Source organism: Theobroma cacao, chromosome 3 (assembly GCF_000208745.1).
Source record: "Theobroma cacao cultivar B97-61/B2 chromosome 3, Criollo_cocoa_genome_V2, whole genome shotgun sequence".
Classification (NCBI taxonomy): Eukaryota; Viridiplantae; Streptophyta; class Magnoliopsida; order Malvales; family Malvaceae; genus Theobroma; species Theobroma cacao.
In genome coordinates, this window is record NC_030852.1 from 28,366,855 (window position 1) to 28,390,601 (window position 23,747).

At 35.2% G+C, this 23,747-nt stretch overlaps 4 protein-coding genes across 7 annotated transcripts; 1 reads left to right on the forward strand and 3 right to left on the reverse strand.

The window, feature by feature from the left end:
• Positions 2,184-9,562, forward strand: LOC18605505 (probable transcriptional regulator SLK2). Of its 2 annotated transcripts, XM_018117401.1 has the most exons (10): positions 2,184-2,274; positions 2,958-3,983; positions 4,290-4,421; positions 4,636-4,684; positions 5,283-5,497; positions 5,577-5,645; positions 6,795-6,895; positions 7,302-7,395; positions 7,478-7,547; positions 8,276-9,562. In XM_018117401.1, the coding sequence occupies exons 2-10, from the start codon at positions 3,054-3,056 to the stop codon at positions 9,193-9,195; spliced, it is 2,580 nt and encodes an 859-aa protein (XP_017972890.1). In that variant the 5' UTR covers positions 2,184-2,274; positions 2,958-3,053; the 3' UTR covers positions 9,196-9,562. The 2 variants fall into 2 exon arrangements, with proteins under 2 accessions (XP_017972890.1, XP_017972889.1); XM_018117400.1 differs by lacking the exon at positions 2,184-2,274 and having other exon boundaries at positions 2,510-3,983.
• Positions 9,894-13,500, reverse strand: LOC18605506 (F-box protein At4g00755). Of its 3 annotated transcripts, none has more exons than XM_018117514.1 (6): positions 12,880-13,500; positions 12,196-12,369; positions 11,637-12,050; positions 11,372-11,544; positions 10,964-11,082; positions 9,894-10,417 (listed from the first exon to the last, which is right to left on the reverse strand). In XM_018117514.1, exons 2-6 carry the CDS (start codon positions 12,320-12,322, stop codon positions 10,132-10,134), a joined length of 1,119 nt encoding a protein of 372 aa, XP_017973003.1. In that variant the 5' UTR covers positions 12,323-12,369; positions 12,880-13,500; the 3' UTR covers positions 9,894-10,131. The 3 variants fall into 3 exon arrangements, with proteins under 3 accessions (XP_017973003.1, XP_007038602.2, XP_007038603.2); XM_007038540.2 differs by having other exon boundaries at positions 12,777-13,500; XM_007038541.2 differs by having other exon boundaries at positions 12,602-13,500.
• On the reverse strand, positions 13,895-16,292 carry LOC18605507 (F-box protein PP2-A12). The gene is made up of 3 exons (XM_007038542.2): positions 15,668-16,292; positions 15,302-15,420; positions 13,895-14,639 (listed from the first exon to the last, which is right to left on the reverse strand). Exons 1-3 carry the CDS (start codon positions 15,980-15,982, stop codon positions 14,225-14,227), a joined length of 849 nt encoding a protein of 282 aa, XP_007038604.2. The 5' UTR covers positions 15,983-16,292; the 3' UTR covers positions 13,895-14,224.
• LOC18605509 (E3 ubiquitin ligase BIG BROTHER-related) lies at positions 20,849-23,486 on the reverse strand. Its single transcript, XM_018117567.1, has 7 exons — positions 23,172-23,486; positions 22,828-23,008; positions 22,619-22,656; positions 22,494-22,538; positions 21,970-22,103; positions 21,485-21,593; positions 20,849-21,113 (listed from the first exon to the last, which is right to left on the reverse strand). The coding sequence occupies exons 1-7, from the start codon at positions 23,283-23,285 to the stop codon at positions 21,078-21,080; spliced, it is 657 nt and encodes a 218-aa protein (XP_017973056.1). The 5' UTR covers positions 23,286-23,486; the 3' UTR covers positions 20,849-21,077.

A 23,747-nucleotide genomic window follows, 5' to 3' on the forward strand; every position in this document is an offset into this window, starting at 1 on the left:
TAAAATTGTAAAAGATATATTTGTCTAATCAATTTTTTTTCTTATTCCCAACAATTTGGAATAACTATTACAAATGGGACATTGGTAATGGCTATTCAGGCTTCTCTTGGAATAGTTATTATGAAGAATAGTCATTCCGTTGAACCAAATGCAACTTTATCTCAATAATGAGAATAGGGGAGGGATGACTATTCCATTTCCCCCAACCAAGCATGGGTTTCAACAAGAAGATTAAATTTTTCTACTGGCAGTAATATTTTATTTAAGTAATTTTATACTTTAAAAATATTTATGTTTTATATATAATAATTATTCAAATATTTACATGCAATGCACGTGATAATTAATAATAATAATATATATAAATACAGAATATATAAATACTTATGTTGCATAATTTTAATTGATGAAAATTATCATATTTGCTATTTATTTTAAAAAATTTTATTTTGAAATTTTTATGATTAACATTAATAAAAGGTTTTTAATTTTTTGTTTTCAAATTTTTATTATTAATATTAATAAATTTTATCTATTTTGTAAAGATAATTGCATCGAGTGTATTTTATTACAATATTTTTTATTCAACCTGTAAATATAAATTGTAATTGTATTGAATAAGTTTTATTAAAAAAATATTTTTAAATTTTATTAAGATTGAACAATTATTAATTAATATTACAAAATTTTAAATTTATATAATTCAAATATTAATTATCTGTTATATATAATTATTTTTATTTATAAAAAATTAAATTCATATTTTAAATATAATTATTATTTAAAAATAAATAAAAAATTCCATTTTCATGTATAATGTTTTAATGTGACCATAAATATTTATAAAGCATAATGCTAAAATAAGTTCCTAAACTATTCAAGAATATTCAAATAAACCCTAATTCTGTTATTGCATTCAATTAAGCTTCTGTATTTTTATTTTGAGTCAAATAAGCCCTTATGACTAATGATTGATTAATTATCATTAGTAAAAATGACACTTCTCATTTTATATTCACATGGTATTAACATAGTATTGATGTGGATAGTAAAAACTATTATATAATCATGTTATCATGTCAAATTAATTGTCATATTATTATCAATTATGATATGTCAATATACTATATTATTATCGATTATGATATTTTAGTATTCCACGTCAGTATAGAATAACAAATAATATATTTGCTAAATTAATCATTAATTATAAGAGTTTATTTGATTCAAAATAAAAATATAAGAATTTATTTGACTCAAAATAAAAATATAAAAATTTGATTGAATGTAATAAAAATATAAAAATTTATTTAAATTTTTATACCTATTAATGAATATATAATCATAGAATCGCTAAAGGCCATAAACAAAAAGTGGGGCCATTTAAACCCTACCAACTTGTGCCTTGCAAAATTACAAATTGTAAGAAATCAAAAAAGAAAATACAAGTTAAAACCAACGTGTTCATGTTCACACGCTTTTAGCTGTTACACACGGACCTGTGACTGGACCTTTTCTCATAAAGCATCTATAAATTACTCTCAATTATTTAAATATTAAAAATGCATCATCAAGCATGTTAAACAAACCCTAATTATCTATTAACACAAAATTAAAAGATTTTTCTGATTTGCTCTGCCAAAACCCACACGGGGCCTTGTTTCTATTGTGAGTCTTCCATACACGTGGCACTCTCACGATCTATCCCTATCCTTAACCCTATTTAAGGAGAAATCCCCGAGCCCACATCCTCTAGACTCAAATCTCAAAACATCCCACTTTCACCACCCAATCAAATGCCGGCCACGTCATACGTTCCCCTCGGAATCAGATAACGTGGAAGGATCTGATTAAACAAAATCAAACCCGACGCCAAACTGTAGCGGATCATTTCTCCCAAGAGACCTACCCAAGTAGCATCATCTCTCACGATCTACCGTGGGCCGCCTAGAGATCAACGAATGCAATCTTGCCACGTCGGCCGCGAGCTCGCGTCGCCACTGCGCGATCTAACACCGACTTCGTTGGGCTATCATTGCAGGGACACGTGTCCGTGAGTTTGACACACACATTCGGTGAGATAGGGCAAAATTACCGGTGCAGCCGGTAACTCCCTCTCTGCAATTCCCGCTAGGTATATAAACAGCCTCCTTGAAAACTCTCTCTCCACCAATTTTTTCAGTTTTCCAAATTAAGTTATAAAAATAAAAAAACAGAGGAAAAAAGTAACGTTTCGCTTTTTAATTTTTTCCCTTTCCAGCTCGCGATTTTGAGGTTAGTAGCTTCTCTTTTTCTTCATTAGTAATTTTTTTCTTTAATTTCTTGTTTAATCCTTTTCATTTACATAAAGTAGTTTAATCATTTTGTTAGCTCGAATCTGCTTTAATCGATCTCTTAAGCTGGGAAAGTTTACTGTTTTTTCTTGGAAAATTTGTTTTATTTTGAAGTGATTCCTGCTTGCTATTTCTTGATCTTCTTGTTTAACTTGCTATTAAGTCTTTAATTAAGGTTAATCTGTTGATTCTGGCGGGGCTCTCATTTCTTTTTAATTCGAGTTCGATGACAATATGGGATTTTCAATGCGTGTGATTAATTTGGGAATAGAATTTGATTAGTAGTTTGTTTCGAGTAGTAGTGTGATTTGATCGCTGATATGTGATTTTAAAGTGCAAGAATTTAAGGTTTTTAATATTCTTAACTCGATATTCTTGCTTTAGTTAGTTGGGTCCAAAATTAGGGTTTTTTGGGTAGGAGATAGTTGAAGAAGTTTGTTTCTTTACAAATTGTGAGGTTAATCTGGGAAATCTTTTGGGGCTTTCTTTAGCAGTGTTTCCAGTCTTGATTGATTTCTCTGAGTGGAATACTGTTGGAAAAGTTGTACCTTTGTTCTCTTGAAGCACATGTAATTCGGATTCTAATTTTTGTTATCTGGTTTTTCTATTATACATTGTTTTTAGATCTCTGCCACAAATTGTTGAGGGCGTATTTATTATTAGAAAGGCCTGGCTCTGGATAGCTATTTAGACTCCAGCCACCAGGGTTCGGTGCCTCCAATGGCACCTTCTCGGGTGGCTGGAGGGTTAACCCAATCTTCCTCAAGTTCTGGAATTTTCTTCCAAGGAGATGGGCAGTCCCAGGCTGTAGTTAACTCTCGCTTGAGCTCACCTTATGAGAACTCATCTAATTCAATTCCTGGAACTGGGCGTCCTAATTTGGGTCCGGTTTCGGGGGACATGAACAGTGCGGTGTTGAACAGTGTGGCGAACTCAGGACCTAGTGTCGGGGCAAGTTCTTTGGTCACAGATGCAAATTCGGCATTGTCAGGAGGTCCCCACTTGCAGAGAAGTGCTAGCATTAACACGGATTCATATATGCGCTTACCAGCATCTCCGATGTCGTTTTCTTCCAACAATATAAGCATGTCAGGTTCATCGGTCGTTGATGGATCCTCTGTAGGCCAGCAGGGCTCTCATCAAGACCCAAGTGTCCAACAAATGCAGCAGAGTCAGCAGTTGCAGCAAGGGGCCTCAAGTGCTACATCTTTGCCCACAACACAAACTGGGCAAGTTTCACTTCCCATGGGTCCACGAGTCCCGGGGTCCTTCATGCAAGACCCTAATAATCTATCCCAGGTGCAGAAGAAACCTCGATTAGATATCAAGCAAGAAGACATTCTGCAGCAGCAGGTGCTGCAGCAACTGCTGCAGAGGCAGGACTCCATGCAGTTGCAAGGTCGAAACCCTCAATTGCAAGCTTTAATCCAGCAGCAGAGACTTAGGCATCAGCAACAGCAGCAGTATTTGCAGTCGATGCCTCCATTGCAGAGAGCCCACTTGCAGCAACAGCAGCAACAAATGCAGTTAAGGCAGCAATTGCAACAACAGGGCATGCAGCAAGTAGCTGCAATGAAGCGCCCCTTTGATAGTGGTGTATGTGCTCGCCGGCTAATGCAATACTTATATCACCAGCGGCAAAGGCCATCTGTGAGTTCATGTTTTTTATCTACTGCATCTTGTGATAAAGTCTCTTGTATTTTAATTGGGTTCATGTAACATTTTCAATCCTATTAAGATTGCATTTTTTTTTGGTAGAAATCTGCTATATGATCAATAATCTTGTTATTACAGTCATTAAGTTGTTCTTCTTTTTTTTTTTTTGTTAGAAATCCACTTTATGATGCCATGCATGCTTAATTATCCTGTTACTGTCTTGACATTAACTCATTTCACTTAGTAATTGGTGAAGTTAAACATTTTATTGAATCCTGTTATGACTACTTGATTTTGTAGGACAATACTATTGCATACTGGAGGAAATTTGTGGCAGAGTATTATTCTCCTCGTGCAAAGAAAAGGTGGTGTTTATCACAGTATGATAACGTCGGGAGTCATGCACTTGGTGTTTTCCCTCAAGCAGCTATGGTTCGTCTTTGTGCTTCTCTCTCTATAGTCTGTGTAACTTATGAAAATTACCTTTGTATCGCAAAGTTTAGGCCTTGCTGCCAAATTGTTTAGCTAATGAATAACCTTGCACGAATTCTTCTGTATGGATGACACTATCTCTCGCTTTGCTTCTTAAATTACATGCTTGTCTTCTAATATGTAAAATTCTTCCTTTCTTTCTTATAAATTTCAGGATGCCTGGCAGTGTGACATTTGTGGGTCTAAGTCTGGAAGGGGGTTCGGTAAGAGATTTATGAGCATTTACTTTGTTCCAGACTGTATTTTTTTTGTTGATTTTGTTAGGAATTACAGTTTAGAAATAGGGTAAGAGAAAAAGACATTCCTTAGCCTGTATTTGTTAGATAATGCTATTTGCAGTAAATTCATAACTTGCTTTTCATTGGTTTTTAGTTTTATCTAGCTTATCTCAAACTTTCCATGATTATAGAATATCCATTTTTCGCTTTCTATATATTGACATATAGGATTGAAGAGGGAAATGGAATTTCTTGAATTTTTAGGTAACATGTTTGGAATTGTTGGTATTCTTTGTCAGTTTAAAAGTTTCCTCAAGTAACATTTTCACTTCTTGGTCTCTGAATTGGACAATATACTATATACCAATGGCTTGAAATTAATATGGATTGTATAATAACATTCCATGGATTTGTGGGCTCCATTATTAATACCCTTATTTTGTCTCACAAGTTAGAGAGCAGATGCCCTGTGCCTCTGGCTTTGATCTAGTTTTTCTTTGCAAAAGCCACTTATGATTGTTGGAATTCAGTATCTGGCCACTTTCGTCATTCTGACTAACTAATTACTCTCTTATGTTTACAGAGGCAACTTTTGAAGTACTCCCAAGACTCAATGAAATCAAATTTGGCAGTGGAGTAATGGATGAGCTTCTGTTTTTGGACTTGCCCCGTGAGTGTAGATCTACTTCTGGAATGATGATGTTGGAGTATGGAAAAGCAGTTCAAGAGAGTGTATATGAGCAGCTTCGTGTTGTTCGTGAGGGTCAGCTTCGCATCATATTCACTCAGGAATTAAAGGTTAACAGAAAAGCTGTTTCACATTTTGCAGTTGTTGCCGTAATCTGGGAATAACCTATCAACACTTTCTCTTTTGCAGATATTGTCTTGGGAGTTTTGTGCAAGGAAACATGAAGAACTTTTTCCTCGTCGTTTAGTTGCACCTCAGGTACTAAGATTTGCTCCTTATTAGCTCTAACTTCTTGGCCAAAAGTTTTACATTTATCAGAAATTTAATTTTATTGGTATAATAGTTGTTAACATGCAATTGGGTATGTTTATGTTCCTTAAGGTATAATAGTAATTTTATTGGTATAGTAATTGTTAACACTCCTTTCCTATAGGGAATGCAGTTGTAGTTGACGTTTTTTTTTTACTTAGTTTTGAACCTGTAATAAATGTTGAGTAAATTGTTAAATTGTCTGCTTTAGGAAACATGGGGTGATCTCTTCATGTAAGTTGTGAAAGGGCTGTATTGTTTCTGTTGTCATTGGTACCAATTGCTGGTCATGTGTATGCAATATATGGAACAATAAAGAGACATTTTCATCATGGAGCTTGGATATTAATGGTACTTCAATTCCTATGAAAGAGAAAGGGAGGAGTTTGAAGTTTTTAAGCAAAGTGTTTGGGATCTGAAGGGAAAAGATAGTAGAGTAAATGAGTGAAAAGGTGATAAGACTAGAGTTATCAAGTCCTGTTTACCTTGTTTTGGAGTGGAGAGGAGCATAAGAGTGAATGAGAAATTTATGTGCTATTACCATTGCATCTCAATTTAAAATCATTACTAAAAGAAATTTTTGAGTAGAAAGCGCCAAAGTGAAATACTATGCTTTCAAACCCTTCCAATATGAGGGAATTTCAAAAATTAGCTGGCGTTTAGTTCACCTCGAAGTTCAACCCCTCAAAAAACAAAAAAAAATTCAAATAATGTAGGGTAAACCCTTTACTCCATTTCACTCAGCTCCTATATGTCCCCTTCCATCCTAACACATTGTAAATGTCGCTCTGCATCTGTTGATAATGTTAGAGAGAATAATAAAGAAAGCCCAAAATGGTGTTTTTAGTTGACTTGAACCTTTATAAGGAGCAGGCCAAAAGATGTAAATTGTTTTTGTTGCTTTCATGGTTTTATGTTAATGGTTTAATCTCTAAAATTGCTTTCTTTGTTATGTGTAAGCGGTTATTTTTAACTAATTCTATCTCTGTTTGAAACACTTCCTAAACTACATATGGGTTTGCCATTTCCTGATCAGATGTAATTTTGTTTAAGTTCTCTAAAGACAACTGATATAACTTGAACTTGTCAATCATGCAGGTAAACCAGTTACTTCATGTGGCACAAAAATGCCAGAGCACAATATCTGATGGTGGATCTGAGGGTGTTTCTCAGCAGGACTTGCAAACAAACAGCAATATGTGAGTTAATCATACAAAAGCCAAATTCTTTTTATTCCATGATTGATGTTACTTATTGGATTCTTATGGTTAGAGCCCTTAAGATCTTTGAGCAGATAAGTTGCTCGAAGTCTTTACTTGAGAAACCCTGGAAGTACGAAGCTCATCTGGTTTGTTATGTGTGGTTTACCGTCCTTGAGTGCAATTAAGCGATTGGGCACAACACCAAAATGTGATTTTGCTGGATCCTGAAAGAGTAGCGTTAGTTTTAACTGAACTTCTAGTTGTAGAAGCTTAGACTGGATTTCTTTTTTTGTTAAATTAGCGAAGGTTTTAGTGAGTGCTTAATTTTTGGTTTGCATGTACTCAGAATCTATTCCCTGGCCTTTAGAGTTTTGCTGATACACAATTGATTGCTTTCTCTCAGGGTTCTGACGGCTGGACGACAGCTTGTGAAGAGTTTGGAGTTACAATCACTGAATGACTTGGGTTTTTCGAAAAGATATGTGAGATGTTTGCAGGTACAGTTATGGCTTTGTGCATGTATCGGTGAATAATATTCTTTATTGAGTTTTCTTACAGTTTTTCCATAATTTGTTTTAGATTGCTGAGGTTGTCAATAGCATGAAAGATCTCATAGATTTTTGTCGAGAGCACAAGGTTGGGCCGATTGGTGAGTTGTATTGTATGCCTTACTGACTTCTTGACATTTTGATAGTTTTTCTTTTGTTCATCTTATCTGCTGGCCACAATCATGGAATTGTATCATAATAGGTGGATGCTCTAACTTTGATATATTGTGGCATACTTTCTTTTCTAATATTTAAGAAAATGAAATGATTCCAAGCTTGTTTCTATATTGTTAGTTGGTATTTAGTTAAGATGTGTGTGAGGGAGTAAAGCCTTTTTATGTAGCGTACAAATGATCTTCAGCTGCTTCATTCTAGTGCTTCATTTTTGTTTAAGAAAATTTAATCAGCCTTGTAAAGATTGTGGTGGGCATCACCTGCTTACCTTTCCTTCTATTAGGGAGAATGTTTGCATTGCATGCTTTGCATTTACTGGAAGTTTTTGGATAGCCTTTGTTTTCTTTCCCTGATTTTTTCACAATTTGTAATCTCTTTCTGTTTATCAGCCTTTTGTTTTCTTCTTCGGATGCTTATGCCCCTTTCTGTTTTTATCAGTATGAAATGTGCAATCCACTTGGGCAAAAAGTAACCATATCTCTGGATCTTTGTTCTGCTAAAGTTTTGGTGTTTGTTATGCTTGATCTACATATTGGTTAGGGACTATTAAGTGTTTTTGGCCACATTAGGGCTACAGTTTAGTTTATGTGAATGGAGGTAAAACCGTTTTATCATTGATTCTAAACTTCTGTTTGCTTAAACACCATATTTGCAGAGGGCTTGAAAACTTATCCTCGACATGCCACTACAGCCAAGCTCCAAATGCAAAACATGCAGGAAATGGAGCAGCTAGCAAATGTACAGGGTCTGCCAACTGACAGGAATACTCTCAATAAGCTTATGGCATTGCATCCTGGAATAAACAATCCAATGGGCAACAACCATCACATGGTTGGTCGAGGGACTTTAAGCGGATCAGCACAAGCTGCTTTGGCACTTACTAACTACCAGAATCTGCTCATGAGACAGAATTCAATGAATTCAAACCCTAACTCACTTCATCAGGAAGCTTCATCTTCCTTCAATAATTCTAACCAGAGTCCATCTTCAAATTTCCAAGGGCCTGCTGCCTTATTACCAGGATCCATGCAGACCCTGCCTGTTAGTGGCTTATCAAGCCCTCATTTACCAGCTGCTCAGCAGCCACAACAGCAGCAGCAACTGCAGCAGCGCACATTAAGCGCTAATAACTTAATCCAACAGAACCATCCGCAGTCCTCTCAGGGTAATCAGGCTTTACAACAACAAATGATCCAACAGCTGCTACGTGAGATGTCTAATAACAGTACGGGAGTTCAACAGCAGTCCCTGAGTGGGCAGAATGTGAATGGGAGTATGGCAAGAAATGGAGTGGGCTTCGGAAGCAACACTGGTGCTGTGGCCCCAGCTGCCTCTAATGTGTCAGGAAGTGTTGCAGGGCCTGCACCAAGCCGAAGCAACAGTTTTAAAGCTCCTTCAAACAGTGATTCTTCAGCAGCTGGTGGCAACAATGGATTCAACCAGAGAGCACCTGATTTGCCTCAGAATCTCCATTTGCAGGATGATATAGTTCCGGATATAGCTCATGAGTTCACAGAGAATGGGTTTTTTAACAGTGACCTTGACGATAATATGGGTTATGGCTGGAAGGCATGACTAACATAGTTTGGCCCAATTAATGGCTTCTGTTGGGTGAGTATTGGGCAAATCGTTGTACAGAATATTTGAAATAGCCGCCCTTTTGTTTTCTATTGTTTTACTCTTTTTTTTTTTGTTCCCCGGCCTCTCTAATATGGCATATTGTTGTGACGTCACTTGCTTTGTGCTTCAGTAGGTGGTTTAGTGATCTTTTTTCTTCTTTAACGTTTTCCCGTTTTCAAGTCTTGCAAGTGTAATCTATTGAACGAACTTGAGAACAGTTTCAGTATCTTATCTTATTAATATGATGTTTACATGCTTCACTGGCCTGTTAGGACGAGTGATCTTGACTGGCGGGAAGGGGGTAAATACCAGATTCTAGCAAGTATATCTATTGTTCGGTAGCTGATGACAGCCTTGCATTCTATCCCGATTCCTGATTTTGTTGGCACAAGTCTTAATGCAGCAATGGGACGGTAACTTATGCACTTGAGCCTTTTTGGGCAAAATATTGGGGGATGAAGCCTAGACCAAAGGTCTTGAGGCAGCCACAATCGGTTTTAGCTGTTTATCCTCCGCCGGTTGCTTAACAGCTGCTAAATTAAAAAGCAACTGCTGCACAGCCGAAGTAAATAGTCATTAAATTGACCCTAGCTGACATTTTGATCCATCATGACTCAAGAAAAGGCTCATAATTATAGGCTTACGCAACAAAATGAGACAAATGGAACTGGATATCGACTCCATAAACCCACCATATCAAACATTGCTAGTGTTATAACTTTGATGCAAATTTCCAGTCAGTTTCTGGTGTCACTATTTTGTTATTTGCACAGATATAAAATCCAATCCGACGTCAGATCAACAGAAGTCCAGAACCATTCAGCTGCACCTGGATTAATGCAGAATGCTAGCAAAAGAGGAAAATGTAACTGACATGAACAATTTTCAGGGTCAAGTAGGGCGCTCGTCATCTGTTTCATTAGCACCAGCTGCCACAGTCCCAAGTAGTGTATTCAATATCATTTGTTCCCAACCTCTTGTGCCTCTCTGTATTAATCTTGCAGTTAGTGTACGAAAACGAGAAGATGCTGCATTCTCCCAATTAGGTGACCCTGAGGATAGCATACAATTTTCTGTTTCAGGCAAGTACTTCAAAGCACACCTCCCTGTGGCATCAAGTATGTCTATATCAAATCTTGGTAAAAATGGCCGCCCAACAACTTGAACATGGGAGATACTGCACAAAGGTCAACCAATTTTACAAATTTAGAAACAGTTATTGTACCTTAAAATGAACAGAGACAAGATTTGCAATTTACACTTAAATGAACAAAAACTATGATTCCTGGGCCTCAATTGGTAGTTAATGCAGAGCAGGCCAAGATTAAAAGCTGTTTCCAACATTAGCCATGCTTCAAAGTCCAACTTGCACCCGAGCATTTGACTTATTGGTTGGTATATGATCTTTTGCCTTAAAAGCAGGGTTCGAATCTCCCTTCCCTCATTTAAAAAAAAAAAAAAACTTCTAAGTGCAACTTAAAGTAATTTCTTCACTGAGAAGAAGTGTGCCTCAAGATGCCCCATTACAGCTAATTTCACATTGCACAAAATGAAGCTACCAATTTGTTAATGTAAAGCCTTAGCTAGCAGTTTCTTTTGTTCTTTTTTAAATTTGGAATTACCAGCTTCTAAAACGTTAATAATCAGAAATATTGAACCAACAATTAAAAAACTTTAGTCATCCAAAATATCTCTCAAAAGTTCAGAGAGAGGGAGAGATAACCATATATAATATAAACCATCCATTTCTTGTTTCTGAACTCTACCCAGCAACTCAACTTGCAAGAATCCTCCAATGCATAGAACATTCTCTGGTAGCTTGAATTTTTGCAAGCAATTTTCCTGTCAATAAGTTATTAGAGCTGTTTAAATGAAGCAGATGACAAGAGAATTTGAACATTAAAAAGAAAAAGAAAAACTCCATGGGAAGGCTACCTTGTGTGGTAGCCTAATCACACTAGGATCGAGAGCAGGACAGAGGGAAATAACAGGAAACGAAAAAACAGGACAAAAAAAGCCTAATCATTGTTGCTTAATGAGTCATAAAACAAAAAATAATGCCTCTTGAATTTCATTTCCCCAACTGGACATCAAATGAAAGCCAATTTTAGCTGGTTGGAATGCAGCTCACCTGAGCCATTGGAAATTCTGGTGAAATATATGTCCATATAAACTTGTCATCTGCCAATCTGTGACTAGGCATTGAGCCATCTTTAGTGTCACTCGCCTCAGGTAACCTTGGATGACCCAGTCTAAATCTAACTGCCTTTGATGAATATATAGGGAAACCATACTGAAAATAAGCTGATACGCAAACATAATTCTGTCAGTTAAAAAAGTTTCACTACAGGCAAGTGGAATACACAAGAGAAGAGTACAAACAAGTAGAGTTGGACCTTGGAATGGCTGAACATGGAATTCTGTAACAAGACACACCTTGGCCACCAACTTATAAATTAAAGTCTCAGGGATAGCAGGATCACTTTGGCCTTCGCTTGACCAATATGATGCTATATGTTCTATTCTATCCAGTGGCTCCAAAGTGTTATGGATGCTTTCTTCAGGGTAATTATCTGTGCTGGATGCACTAATGGCCTCTGATATGCAATCTTTTCTTGTCAAAGGGTTGAGGCCTCGAGCTAAAAAGGCATAGACTCTATGATTCCTTCTAAGGCATTCCAACTCTAAGTGATCATGCTGTCTAAGTTTTACAGGATCTATCAAGTTGTTCACTTCAATGGTGTGAGTAACACTAGAAATTTCAGGCAACAATTTCAAGCAAAGCTGCTTACAAAGACCGTTAGAAATCACTGCAAGATAAACGAAAATTACTGATATCAATATTATTAAAGAAAAGCGTATAGTAACAAATAAAATCAAAGCTTAAACTGAAGCTGTAAGTAGGCTGCATCAATCAAGACATGGTTATGGTTAATTCCCGCATGCTTTGCTTACCAAATTGGCGCCAAGAACTGGAAACCAAGCAAACTCTGATGAGATCAGCAGGGTTATCCAGATGCAGTAGAATCTTCATAGACATATCAGGTCCAAGCAATTTTATAAAATCACAACAATTATCCATTTTGGATCTTTTTTGTAAAGATTTAACGCTTTGTAGCTACACCAATACTGCACAACAACAGAAGATCCAAAAAAAAAAAAAAACTAGTCAAAAACAGCTTAGGAATCAATTACCAAGCAACGATTGGACATCAGAATTCTCAGTTGTCTACATATAAGCAATATAAGGGCGGAAAAAGATCGTTGTTCTAGGTTTTCATTGAGATCAATCGCGGAAAATTCGTTACCCAGCCGAAAACAGACTAAAATCCAATCACATGAAAGACAAGACAGAACATACAGGAAATGCTTCATTCCCAAAGATGACATCTTGTGAGTTCGTTAAACGAGATTGACAAAGAAAATGAAAGAAACCATAAGCTTATAATGCATACAATGATGCAAACATGATAGATATCAGATGCAATCATGTAACCTCAAAACTTAAGTAAAAAGTGTACAGAAAGGAAAGATACCCTTTTGCAGAGAGAGAGAGGCAATAGATCCAAAGCAAAACTAAAAGGAACCAAACAAAAAAAAAAACCGTTAAAAGACAGAAAATGTAACCATTTTAGCCACCTTTCCTGTTTAATATCTGTAAGACAAGAGGGAGAACACCACCGGCCGGCCCTGAATTTCAATGAGAGAGAGAGAGAGACAGTTCTAAAAGCCCAACAAATAACAATATCGTGGACCTGTTATTACCTTGATGACATTATGGACTCCTTATATAAAATATCTTTTTGTTTTATCTAGTATATTTTTCTGGGGTTTGTTTTAATTTTTCATGAACATGTTCTTTTTTCGCCTTTGGATCATATGAAAGGGTTAAGAATTGATTCTTGCTTAAGTGGGATGATACGAGGTTATTAACTTATTATTGCTCTTGCATTTTTGTTTCAAAACCTTGAGATTCCGGACATGGTTGCCAATGTAGCGTTTCTTTTGTTCATGCTTTCAAGGAATATCCACCAGAGAAAGACAAGCATTGAAATAAAAAAAAAAAAGAAAAAGAAAGAAAAGAAATTGTTATACAAGTAATAGAGTGCGACAAGTAATAGTAAAGAATAGAATTTGCTTCCTTCCCCACCATAAATATCATCTGCTAAAGTACTATAATTCTTGATTCAATCAAATGAAAGATACTTTCCACCAGCAAAGAATGAAGAAAGAGAGCAAGTCATCTTCTTTATCATGATGGGTAGACTGTAATTCATGCAATGTTTCCTTTATCTGAAGTTTTACTCGAATAATCATCCACTCAAATAGCCACAGCTGTAACTCAAGTCCAAACGGTGGGGTCAGGCCCTCATGCACTAGATAAGATTGCCAACGTGGCCGATTGATCCTGACCAATGAATGCTTCCGGCCCAACCAAGGTCTCCCAGTGGGTCCAGTTCAATCCAATCCCCTAACAGCCCATTGCTTCAATCCAAAAACGATTGATGAAGCCTTGTTGTGCCCTACAATCGACTCAACCAAACGAGGATTTGGATCCTTTCACTTTATCTTGAGGATGTGATTTTACCTTTTTTTTTTGTCATGTTGTGGCCAGGGTCAATTTCAATGATTTAGGATGTAAAGAAATAGACCATTCAGCTTTAAAGGTGTAACATTCAATAGGGTAGCTTGTATTTTCAATTGAATATAAGTTGGAGTCAATCCCAAATACAAGTATTTTCCCATTTACTGTACAAAGCGAATAAGACAACGGTGATTAAAAAGTATAAACAAAAAAAAAACCCCTAGCTAAAGGACATTTTGGGACAAAAGAACATGAAATTCACATGCAAATTAAATTTGTGGAACCAAAAAAAAAAAACAAACAACCCACATTTCTATTTGAACTGCTCCCCATTTTAATGTAACATTTTTAATTTAGTTTTATGTGCCTGCCTACTAGAGAACATCCTAAAAACTTAGTTTACTTCAATCTCTGCCCAAACTCACTAGGGTATATCAATACAGAATCTACACAAAGACCTCCTTTGGTATGTGTACAATCGATCTGCATCATTGAAAATTTGATCTTTGCTGGGGAATTTGAATTCTCAATGACAAAATCTCCCACATGGTAATGAACCCAGTTCCCTGGTTCATACAAGTAACATTCTGACGAGGCTTGCTGGCCATTGGAAGTTGAAAGTTGAAACCGGACGGGCTTGATATTCCAGCCATGAACCTGATCAAGGTTACAGACCCGTCGGCCGAATCTTTTTGAGGATTTGCCTAGCTGCAGCCTGAAGAATAGACTATATGCCCCTGGAGGAAATTCAAAATCTAATTCTCCAACCACTTCAAACCACCAGATTTGTTGAAGATATGCCACTGTCTGGAATCTATACACGTCAAAGAAAATTGATGTTTGAGTCAATTCTTCATTGGTTTCCCGATCTTCCCTTTTCTCAAATATCTTCAACAAGTTAAAAAACTACTAAATCAAGTTGACAACATTGAAAAGCCTATATATATTTCCCAGGTTTTGTGCATGTTTGCTTCTAATGCTAGGCAATGTTGAGAGGGAATGAAAAGTTATACGAGCTTCTTGGGATTAATAAAATGTACCCATGTTTTCATTAGCAAAGGCACCTATCTCTAGAAAAATAATGATACTAAAATTGAATACTTAAGAGACAAGGCAAGAAATCACAATACAAACGGAATAAAAAATCTTCTCAGCATAAAACTTGTAGGCCATCCAACTTGGTTCAGTCTTTTTCAGTCATAGCTCTCAAGGCGCAAGTTGCTAGTGTTAGTCCTCTTCCTAGGTGATTAGAGAATCTAGACGGCGTCGTTGCATCACATCCAGAAACACACACACGAAAAAAAATCCATTTTCTTTGAGCTCCTTGATGACAACATATTCCCAATTTCAGTTGCAATGATATATTAGAATCATTTTCCATGGCAATCCAATTGAGAAAAAGAGAAAAGAAAAGAATCACAAGAACTATTCCAAAAGAAAGGGATAACCATCAAGGAATACATAGTAATGTATTACCTGGATTCTTCTGTAGGAATGTGATTCCAATATCTCCGATCATCTATCCCTGTTATTTTCAGTGCCTTGGCGGATACTGCCAAGCAAAGCTTACCGCTGTTTTTATCCAACCACACTTCCTACAATTGGAAATTTAAACAGCAAAAAAAGATTTAAGAAACAGTAACTAGTGAATCGTAGTGGTTTACTCAGGCCAGGATTAGAATATTTATTGTAGTCAAGAATCAAATCCCCAAATCCTTGGTGAGTATGTCTGATTATATATCGTACAGGATAAGCATAAACAATTGTGATCAAAGATCAAATGGAAACTAATCTATTTCTTCCTTTTGATTGGTGATGAGCAAAGAAGAGAACGAAAGCTACCTTGGTGCCACCATCAAATCGATTGGGCCTGCAAAGTCTTGCATAAGTCTCTTTCTGGCTTAAAGTCTCCGGACTTTGTCCAAGAACTTTCTTAACCAGATACCTGTAGTTTGATGGCAGCTTTGTTTCCCATACAAAATCAGCCAAAGAAGCTCCACGAAAAGCCCTGTTCAAGCTCGCTAATTTGCATATCTCTGGTGGATCCAAGTACATAAAAATTGATGAAATACAGCTTTCTGGCACATCATCAAGACCAGGCCTTAATGGAAAACCCCTTTGAGCATCTACCGCAAGACCAGAAACACCAGCCCCCATAAAAATAAAAACAAAAGAACAAGGGAAAACCTAAGAAAACTGAAGCAAAATTTTATTTCAAGAGAGGGTTCAGAGATAAAGGAGAAGATGGTATATGATGTAGGAAACAGGAGGAGAGATGGAAGAAGATGTCACCATTTCCTTCATGTTCAAGGGAGAAGGAGACAGAGAGGGGTAGAGGGGGGTTTCTTTTATGGGGTTTAACGAAGGATTGCAGTCTTTGAGAAAAGGGGGAAGGTGGGAGTCCTAAATAACAATATTCTCCACTGGACAATGGAAAAGGGAACGTGTAGATGACTGTGCATGGAATATATTCTGTCTTTGGATTCGAGTAATGTTATTTATACGTTATCCATACATCAGTTTTTGTGGCTTCAGTCAAAACCTGGCTAATCCACATAAATTCCCAATACAGGCAATAAATTTTTTCAAAGCTCGGCGAATATCATTTTGTTTATATTTGATTTCTCTTCTAATTTTCTTTTAAATTTTGAAAAATTTCATTTCAGTATATACTGGCTACCAGAAATGTGTTCATTGCCTCAATGTATAAATTCTAAATTGTATTGTATTTTGTTCTGAAGATAAGGCAAGCAGGAATTCAAACATTCATTTAATTAATTCACTGTTACTGATTATGGAATGAAAGCCATACTTGTTATAAAAAGGAAAATATCTATTTATATATATATGGTCAAAATACCCCTCAAATCTCTAAACTCAAAATTGAAGTAATTTTTTATGTCACGTGACATATAAAAAAATTCTAAAACAATTTTTTTGTGTTATGTCATAGGAACTAAATTGAATAAAAATAATATAATACAAAGATTAAATTGAACAAAATTGAGATGTTAAGAGACGAAATTGAAACAAATATTTGAAAAATACAAATCTTTAAGTAGATGATAGATATACTTATTAATAAGCTAAAAAATATTTAAGTGTAAAAGATTTATGGTGTTAAAAAATATATATAAATATTTTTTTACTTGATTATTTGATTTTAGAATATGTATATTAATTTATCTTCTTTGCAAAAATTAAGTTTGAATTCTCCTCTTATTAAAAAGTCTTTGAAAAAAATTTCATACATAAAGTCAAATTTAGATAAATAACTTGCATTATGTTAAAATAAAATAATATAAAAGAACTAAATGATTTATTTTCTTGTATTTATAATGGTATAAAAATTTAAAATGTATTTGACTTAGGTTTTAACTTGAGCTGAACCCAAATTAGCAAAATAGGTTGATTTAATTTTTTCTTTTAATAAAAAGAAGCAGGAAGATATAGAGTTAGCGATGATTATAAAAATAATTTTTTGTTTTGACTTGTTTAATTTCGACATGGCAAACCTTTTATTACAATTTTAGAATATGAGTTACTCCACCCCTTCGATTTTTTATTTATTTTTTATGTTTTTATTTTGTTTAATATTTCAGGTTATATTTTTTAGATTGAAATTTCTTGAATTAAAGACTGCATTTACAGTTGATAGAGTTAAATATAATTGTAAATATTAATACAATTTTATTTTGTATTTACAATTTTTTTATAGATCTAAATTAATAATTTAAATTTAAATTTAAATTTAGCAGAATTTGATTGTGGTATTTGAAATTAAATAAAATCATTTCATAAGAAACTTTGAGTAAATTTAAATAAAAGGTAAATTGGATGAGGGTTAAATAATTCCAAAATAATAGATATTTGTAAATTGTGAAAGTTGTAATTAAATCAACTTATTTTACTTATTTGAGTTCAGCTCATGTTAAAAACTAAATAAAATAAATTTTAAATTTTTATACTATTATAAATGAAGAAAAAAATTTATTTAGTTTTTTTATATTATTTTATTCCAATATAGTGCAAGTATTCATTTAAATTTAACTTTTGGTATGAAATTTTTTTCAATTTTTTTATAGAAGGAGAATTCAAACTTAATTTTAAAAAAAAAATTAATGTACATATTTTAGAATCAAATAATTAAGTAAAATAATATTTATATATATTTTTTAATACCATAAATAATTTACACTTAAATATTTATCTTATTAATAAATATATCTATCATCTACATAAAGATTTGTGTTTTTTTAAATATTTTTTTAATTTAGTCCATTAACATTTTAATTTTGTTCAATTTAATTTATTTATTATATATTTTTGTTCAATTTAATCTTTATAACGTAACACAAAAAATTTTGTATTTGTCACACGGCATTGATGCGTCAGTATGTCAATGTTATGTCAACATTGTCACATCATTATATTAGTGTTATATGACGTGCCATTTCATCATATGAGTGTCACATCATAAAAAATGTCATGTATGCACTGATATCATCTTTTTAACGAAAAAATTAAATGTCGTTAGTAGGAAGAACTAAATTGAAGTTATTTCTAAAATAAAAAAATTAAATTATTTCGATTTTGAGTATAAAAATTAAACTGAACAAAATATATAAGTACATAAACTTGATGGATATTTTGACTATATGTGTGTGTGTTGTGGTAAGATTTGTGCGATTTGGGCTACTTTTGCTTGCCTGGCCACGGGGATGGGCGGTGACTGTATTAGGGGCCGGTAGGCGACCTTTCGGCAAGTCCTCCGCATTTAAATCACAAAGAAAAAGGCTTCAACTAACAAGATTTAGTTGTTTGTATTAGGAATTGCGAGATTTATTAGTGTGGAGAATGCAACACCTTTAATTCCTTTTGAACACACATAACATATTTACATACTCTATACCACAAAACTCATTGGCCACATGCAACACCAACTGGTTTCACATGGTTTGACTGTTTCTCTAATTAACTAGAAGTGCGTGGGGTCATTTGTACATTGCTTGCTCCACAGAGTTTTGCCTGTTGACCCTAGACGGCATTTTGGTCTAAACCGCAAATATGTTTGTAAATTAATGTTCTTTTCATTGCACTCATTTTCCCCCATGGGTGAATTGTCATTGTTTTTTCGATGGTCAGGTTCATGCCATCGCATCATGTGCATATACTTAATAGTCCGCAAACCGAACCAAAAAGCAATAATGAAAAGCAAAATGTGTGGTTTGACCATCTGTTTCAATTATTCCAAACTGCTTAAACCCAACAAATTATATGGTTCAACAAAGAAAAGACATTACCAGGCTGGTCCCTTCTCCTCATTTTCTGAATTCCTATTTCAAGTTATTTAGATAGATTGGATCAAGCATCGGGTACTCCAAACTAGTATAGACGTCCCCAATAATTCGCAATTTTTCTCTTGAGTTTAACCAAATTATGGTGTCCACACGATTCCTGTTCAGCAACAGTACTGTCATTTTAGATCCTGCCGTTAACGTGGTGCTGAGTCAGAATACAAGTAAGAGCCACAAACCTTGTTCACATACCGAATCTAATACGTGTGGGAGTTCCTGACTAATTCCTGTGCCTGAGATCAAACCAACATGGAACCAGGATATATATATATATGCTTTTTTGTTTGGCTACCAAGCAGTCTAATCCTGAATTCCCATTTTGTTTAAAATGGAATAGCTTCCTCAATTGAGTTTGATTTGCGAATGCCAATTATGTATATCAACCTACTTGCCAGCAGTGGAAATGGTTGAAGGAAATTTTGCTGATATTATAAGAGCAAACTTTGCTTCAAATTCGACGATTAAGTCACGGGAGAGATTTCAATTATATAACAATTAAGATTTTAATTCACAATTTACACCTGTTAGGAATTTGACCTAAAAATTCATAGCAAGTTGCTTTTCAAGACTTAGTCCCCCTCTTGGATGTTTTTCTCGTTTGTTTTGCATCTTTTTCTTCTAGCAAAAATTTCTGACAAACGCAAGTTCAATGAATGGTCGTTGTTGTAGTCCTGTCAATGGAAGTAAAGATCTTGAACAGCCCCCTCCCCCCCCCCCCCCCCCTTTTCCATCATTTCACCATATGGAACAAATGAAGCCGCCCTATGCACATTCAACATGCAAAATTTTCGTCTAAAAGACGTAGGATATGATTACATCTGACGCTAGGGATTGGCAATTAATTTCCTGATTGATTCGTGCTTCAGCTAGAAGGCATTAAAGAACAATATTAACAGTTTAACTGGAAAATATTTCATTATAACCAAGTGGATATATAGAATTGATTCTTCACAAATTTACTGGTTGAGATCTAGCATACGATTCTATTCTACTACACTACTCGCTTAGCTATACCTTTGAATGGTCCCACTCCTAGAGAAGAATATCTTTATGACTTTATCAACTAATCAATCGTTTTACCTAACGTTGATTTGTTCATTCATCACGGTCCGCACAGTGCTACTTTACATAAATTTATGAAATAAAAACGAAAATCATTACATTGATTGAGCATTAATGTCAGCCTATGGGGTGCATTTATATACATGAAAATTATAGTATGAAACACATGCAGTTATAGCCCACGCTCTTTTTGTTATCCTGGTTCCATGTTAAAGAGCAGTGACAATACTGTTTATTATCATTGCTCCATTGTTTCTCTTTTTTTTTTGGCCAATTTTTGTTCCATTGTTAATAATAAGTACTATGATAGCAGGGCTATCAGTCCATCCTTTGGGGACTAGCGCCTGGAAAAAGGACGCGAGTAAAGAAGGATACGGCCCAAGTTTTGAGATCATTGTTGTCTGAGTAAGTCAACCAGGATACCTGGATAAGGATGAAAACACGAAAACGAAGGCTATTGAATTTTTATATTGATCTACATGAATGCAGGAGCCAGGAAGAGTTAAATTGATGGGGTTTCTGGCAGTCAACAGGGCAAAACAGATTGGTTTTGATTTGAACATGGAGAATAGGTAGTTGCAGGCATGGCATGAAACCAGCTACTTTAAACTTATTATTATTCAGAATAGTACAGTTTTTCTCATTGACTTAAGATGCGTTCGAGATTTTGTTCCGAAGAGATCAGGTCCTTTTTAAAAGAATAACTTATTTAACACAATGTTTAAGGGAACCGCAGTAAAAAGAACTAAATAAAAATTAAAAGAGTTAAACATATACAACTTTATAGAAAGGTGGACAGCAGCAGTAATTCCTGCCATGGAAGCCTCCCCAAATCATACAGCCACCTCCTCTTTGCAGACGCAGCAGCTCTGTCAGACAGAGGTAGATAGAGATTATACACGTTTCTTTTTTTTGGCTGAAGGTGGATAATTCTGCAAAGTACTAACAATGCGAACAATATTCATAATCAGAAGTACTATTTCCGTCTTTCTTTTTCCCCTTTTTCCTTTCTTCAAGTGATTATTGGATTGGAATATAAAACACAGGCGATGCACCATAGTATGGAAAAATGAATGCAAGCCTGAATGTTTGCTTGGAACATTGTAATTTGCAACAAAATTAAGCAATGATCAAAGGAAGATATATACGGTTGGTACTTGGTAGTCAGAGAATTAATAGTATATATATATATATAGAGAGAGAGAGAGAGAGAGATGAGCCAAAGGGAAAAACAACTTACGTTGTCTTCTCCTAACCAATTCTTAATGCACTCCTCGTGATACTTGTGTGCACAGGGCAGGGTCATTAATGCATCCCCCCGGCGATATTGCATCTTACATATCACACACCTGGGCTCAGATGTAACATAAAGCATAATTATATCAGAAAAAGATATTCTATATTTTGCGGAAAGTGACCTACCGATTATAAAAAATATTGCAACATTTAGGACTTTTGTCATATTAAAGTGAGTTGAAGCAAATCAAAGACGGATAATTTGTGACGTATTCCAGTTTACCCAGTGAAAGGTTTAAGGAGGTGGCAACTGAATAACAGGCTGGTCAAGCTACTGTGCTGCTCTAATAGATAAGATTCAGAATCTCAGGTGAACATGGTTTAAATATTCACCTTTGTACGAGTAAGTTGACCCTCAATCTGACACACCAATGCAATGCGTTATCTTAACATTAAAATGACAAGTAGCCAAATGATAATTAATCTTACTCTGAGTCTTCATCACCAGATTTGCCTTTTTTCTTAGATGATCCTTTGTATTTGTGAGTTGGTAACCGGGACATCTGCTCTACCGATAGTCCTTTCTTAGCACTACCAATGGATTGTCCTAATTCGGAGATTTGCTGACAAAAGATAATGCCCAAAAGCTTATATTATTGTTTAATAAGGTTTAGATAAATTTTATATGATTCATATCAGATAAATGTTACTGCTTATTTCTAACTTTGTCCTATTCTATATCACTCGTTTCTTGGTTCCTTAGATGAAGAAACAAAGATATAAGAAAATCCACAGATTGTTTTCACATCATTCAGGAAGTAACATTTATAACAAACCAAGGTTAGAAACTTAGCCACACAACTTCACAGCCACCATGTTTAAGATAAACCATTCACTCCCACATGCAGACTCTGTGCACATATCTTTCAAAAGCTTTTTGTTTTATTATTGGCTTTCGCATCTACCAAAAATTCCAACAGCTGATAGAGTGCAGTCTTGAAAAGAATGCCTACCTCATAAGTCATGTTATCAGGATCAACATTATCTTGATCTCCCCCCTGCAATTGAGCATAGAACCTAGTTTTATACATATAATGATTGACTATATGTTGGTACAAAGAGAGCACAGATCCTTCACCGAAAACGAAGGCCCTTCTTGACTGACACCTCCTGCCCCTGCAGACACTGAGAATTGAATTATCTTGACCAATAAGACAGTACTGAACCCTTACAAAACTGAAGAATTAACAGGGTCTTGGTGTACATGGGTAAAAATACTATTAAATTATATGAAGTGCCTATGTATATAGAGGGTCCGAAAAAAGCATCATAGTCAATTGATTTTACCTGTTCCAAAGTGTTCATCAAAGGAAAAGTTTTGGAAACCATCCTCCATCTCCTGTAAGTGTCTTGCTAGAGCTTCATCTGATGTATGTCCTGAGTACTCCCCCCAAGAACTACTGCTTCCGTAATTATCTCCATCTGAATAATTGTTATCATGCCTTTGATATATTGGAACCGCAAGCCCCTTAAAACAATGACAGAAATTAACCCATCTTTGAGAAATTTACTTTCTAGCCTGAGCCTCACATACAGAAGTCAGTTCAAATTGCAAAATTAGAGAATGAAGAAGAGGAGCCAAGGGAAGCAGGGTGGGAGGGGTGGCAATAAGCCTATTCAGGTTCAGGTACCTCATCATGGTATATCTGTTGTATATTGTCAGCTTCATAGAAAAACATGTCATACAGGTTTTTCTCAATGTTGTCCCAATAACTATCACTATTTCCTGATCTGCCTCTCCACATGATGGCTATTCACAGTTATGAAAACTATATACCTGATAATCCAAATTGAAAAGAAAAGCCCTTCTGTTGCAACCCTTTAGATCATCCGGTCGCACCAGTTTTTGGAGCATTGGTAATTAGTTTATGTTTCTCCATCTTCGGCCTGAGAGATATATATAACGGGCGGCCATTTTTATTAGACCAGTGATCAATATTATTAGCGTGGAAACGCATTTGAATGTGCTTGTTTAAAAAGATATAGTGCTAATAAATTTTCTGACGGGGGAGGATTCATCATGAAATAACTCATTTATGGTAGTGGACTCCCTCAACTTCAAATGACTGGCATTGGTAAATCTATCCAATAAAGGCTCCTGATAGGAGGACCCTGCCATGTCTTTTTCATTTATAACCTCTTTAAATTTGAAAACAATGCATTAAGTTAAATTGTTTTCTAGGCGTGATGATTTTATCATATCCTTA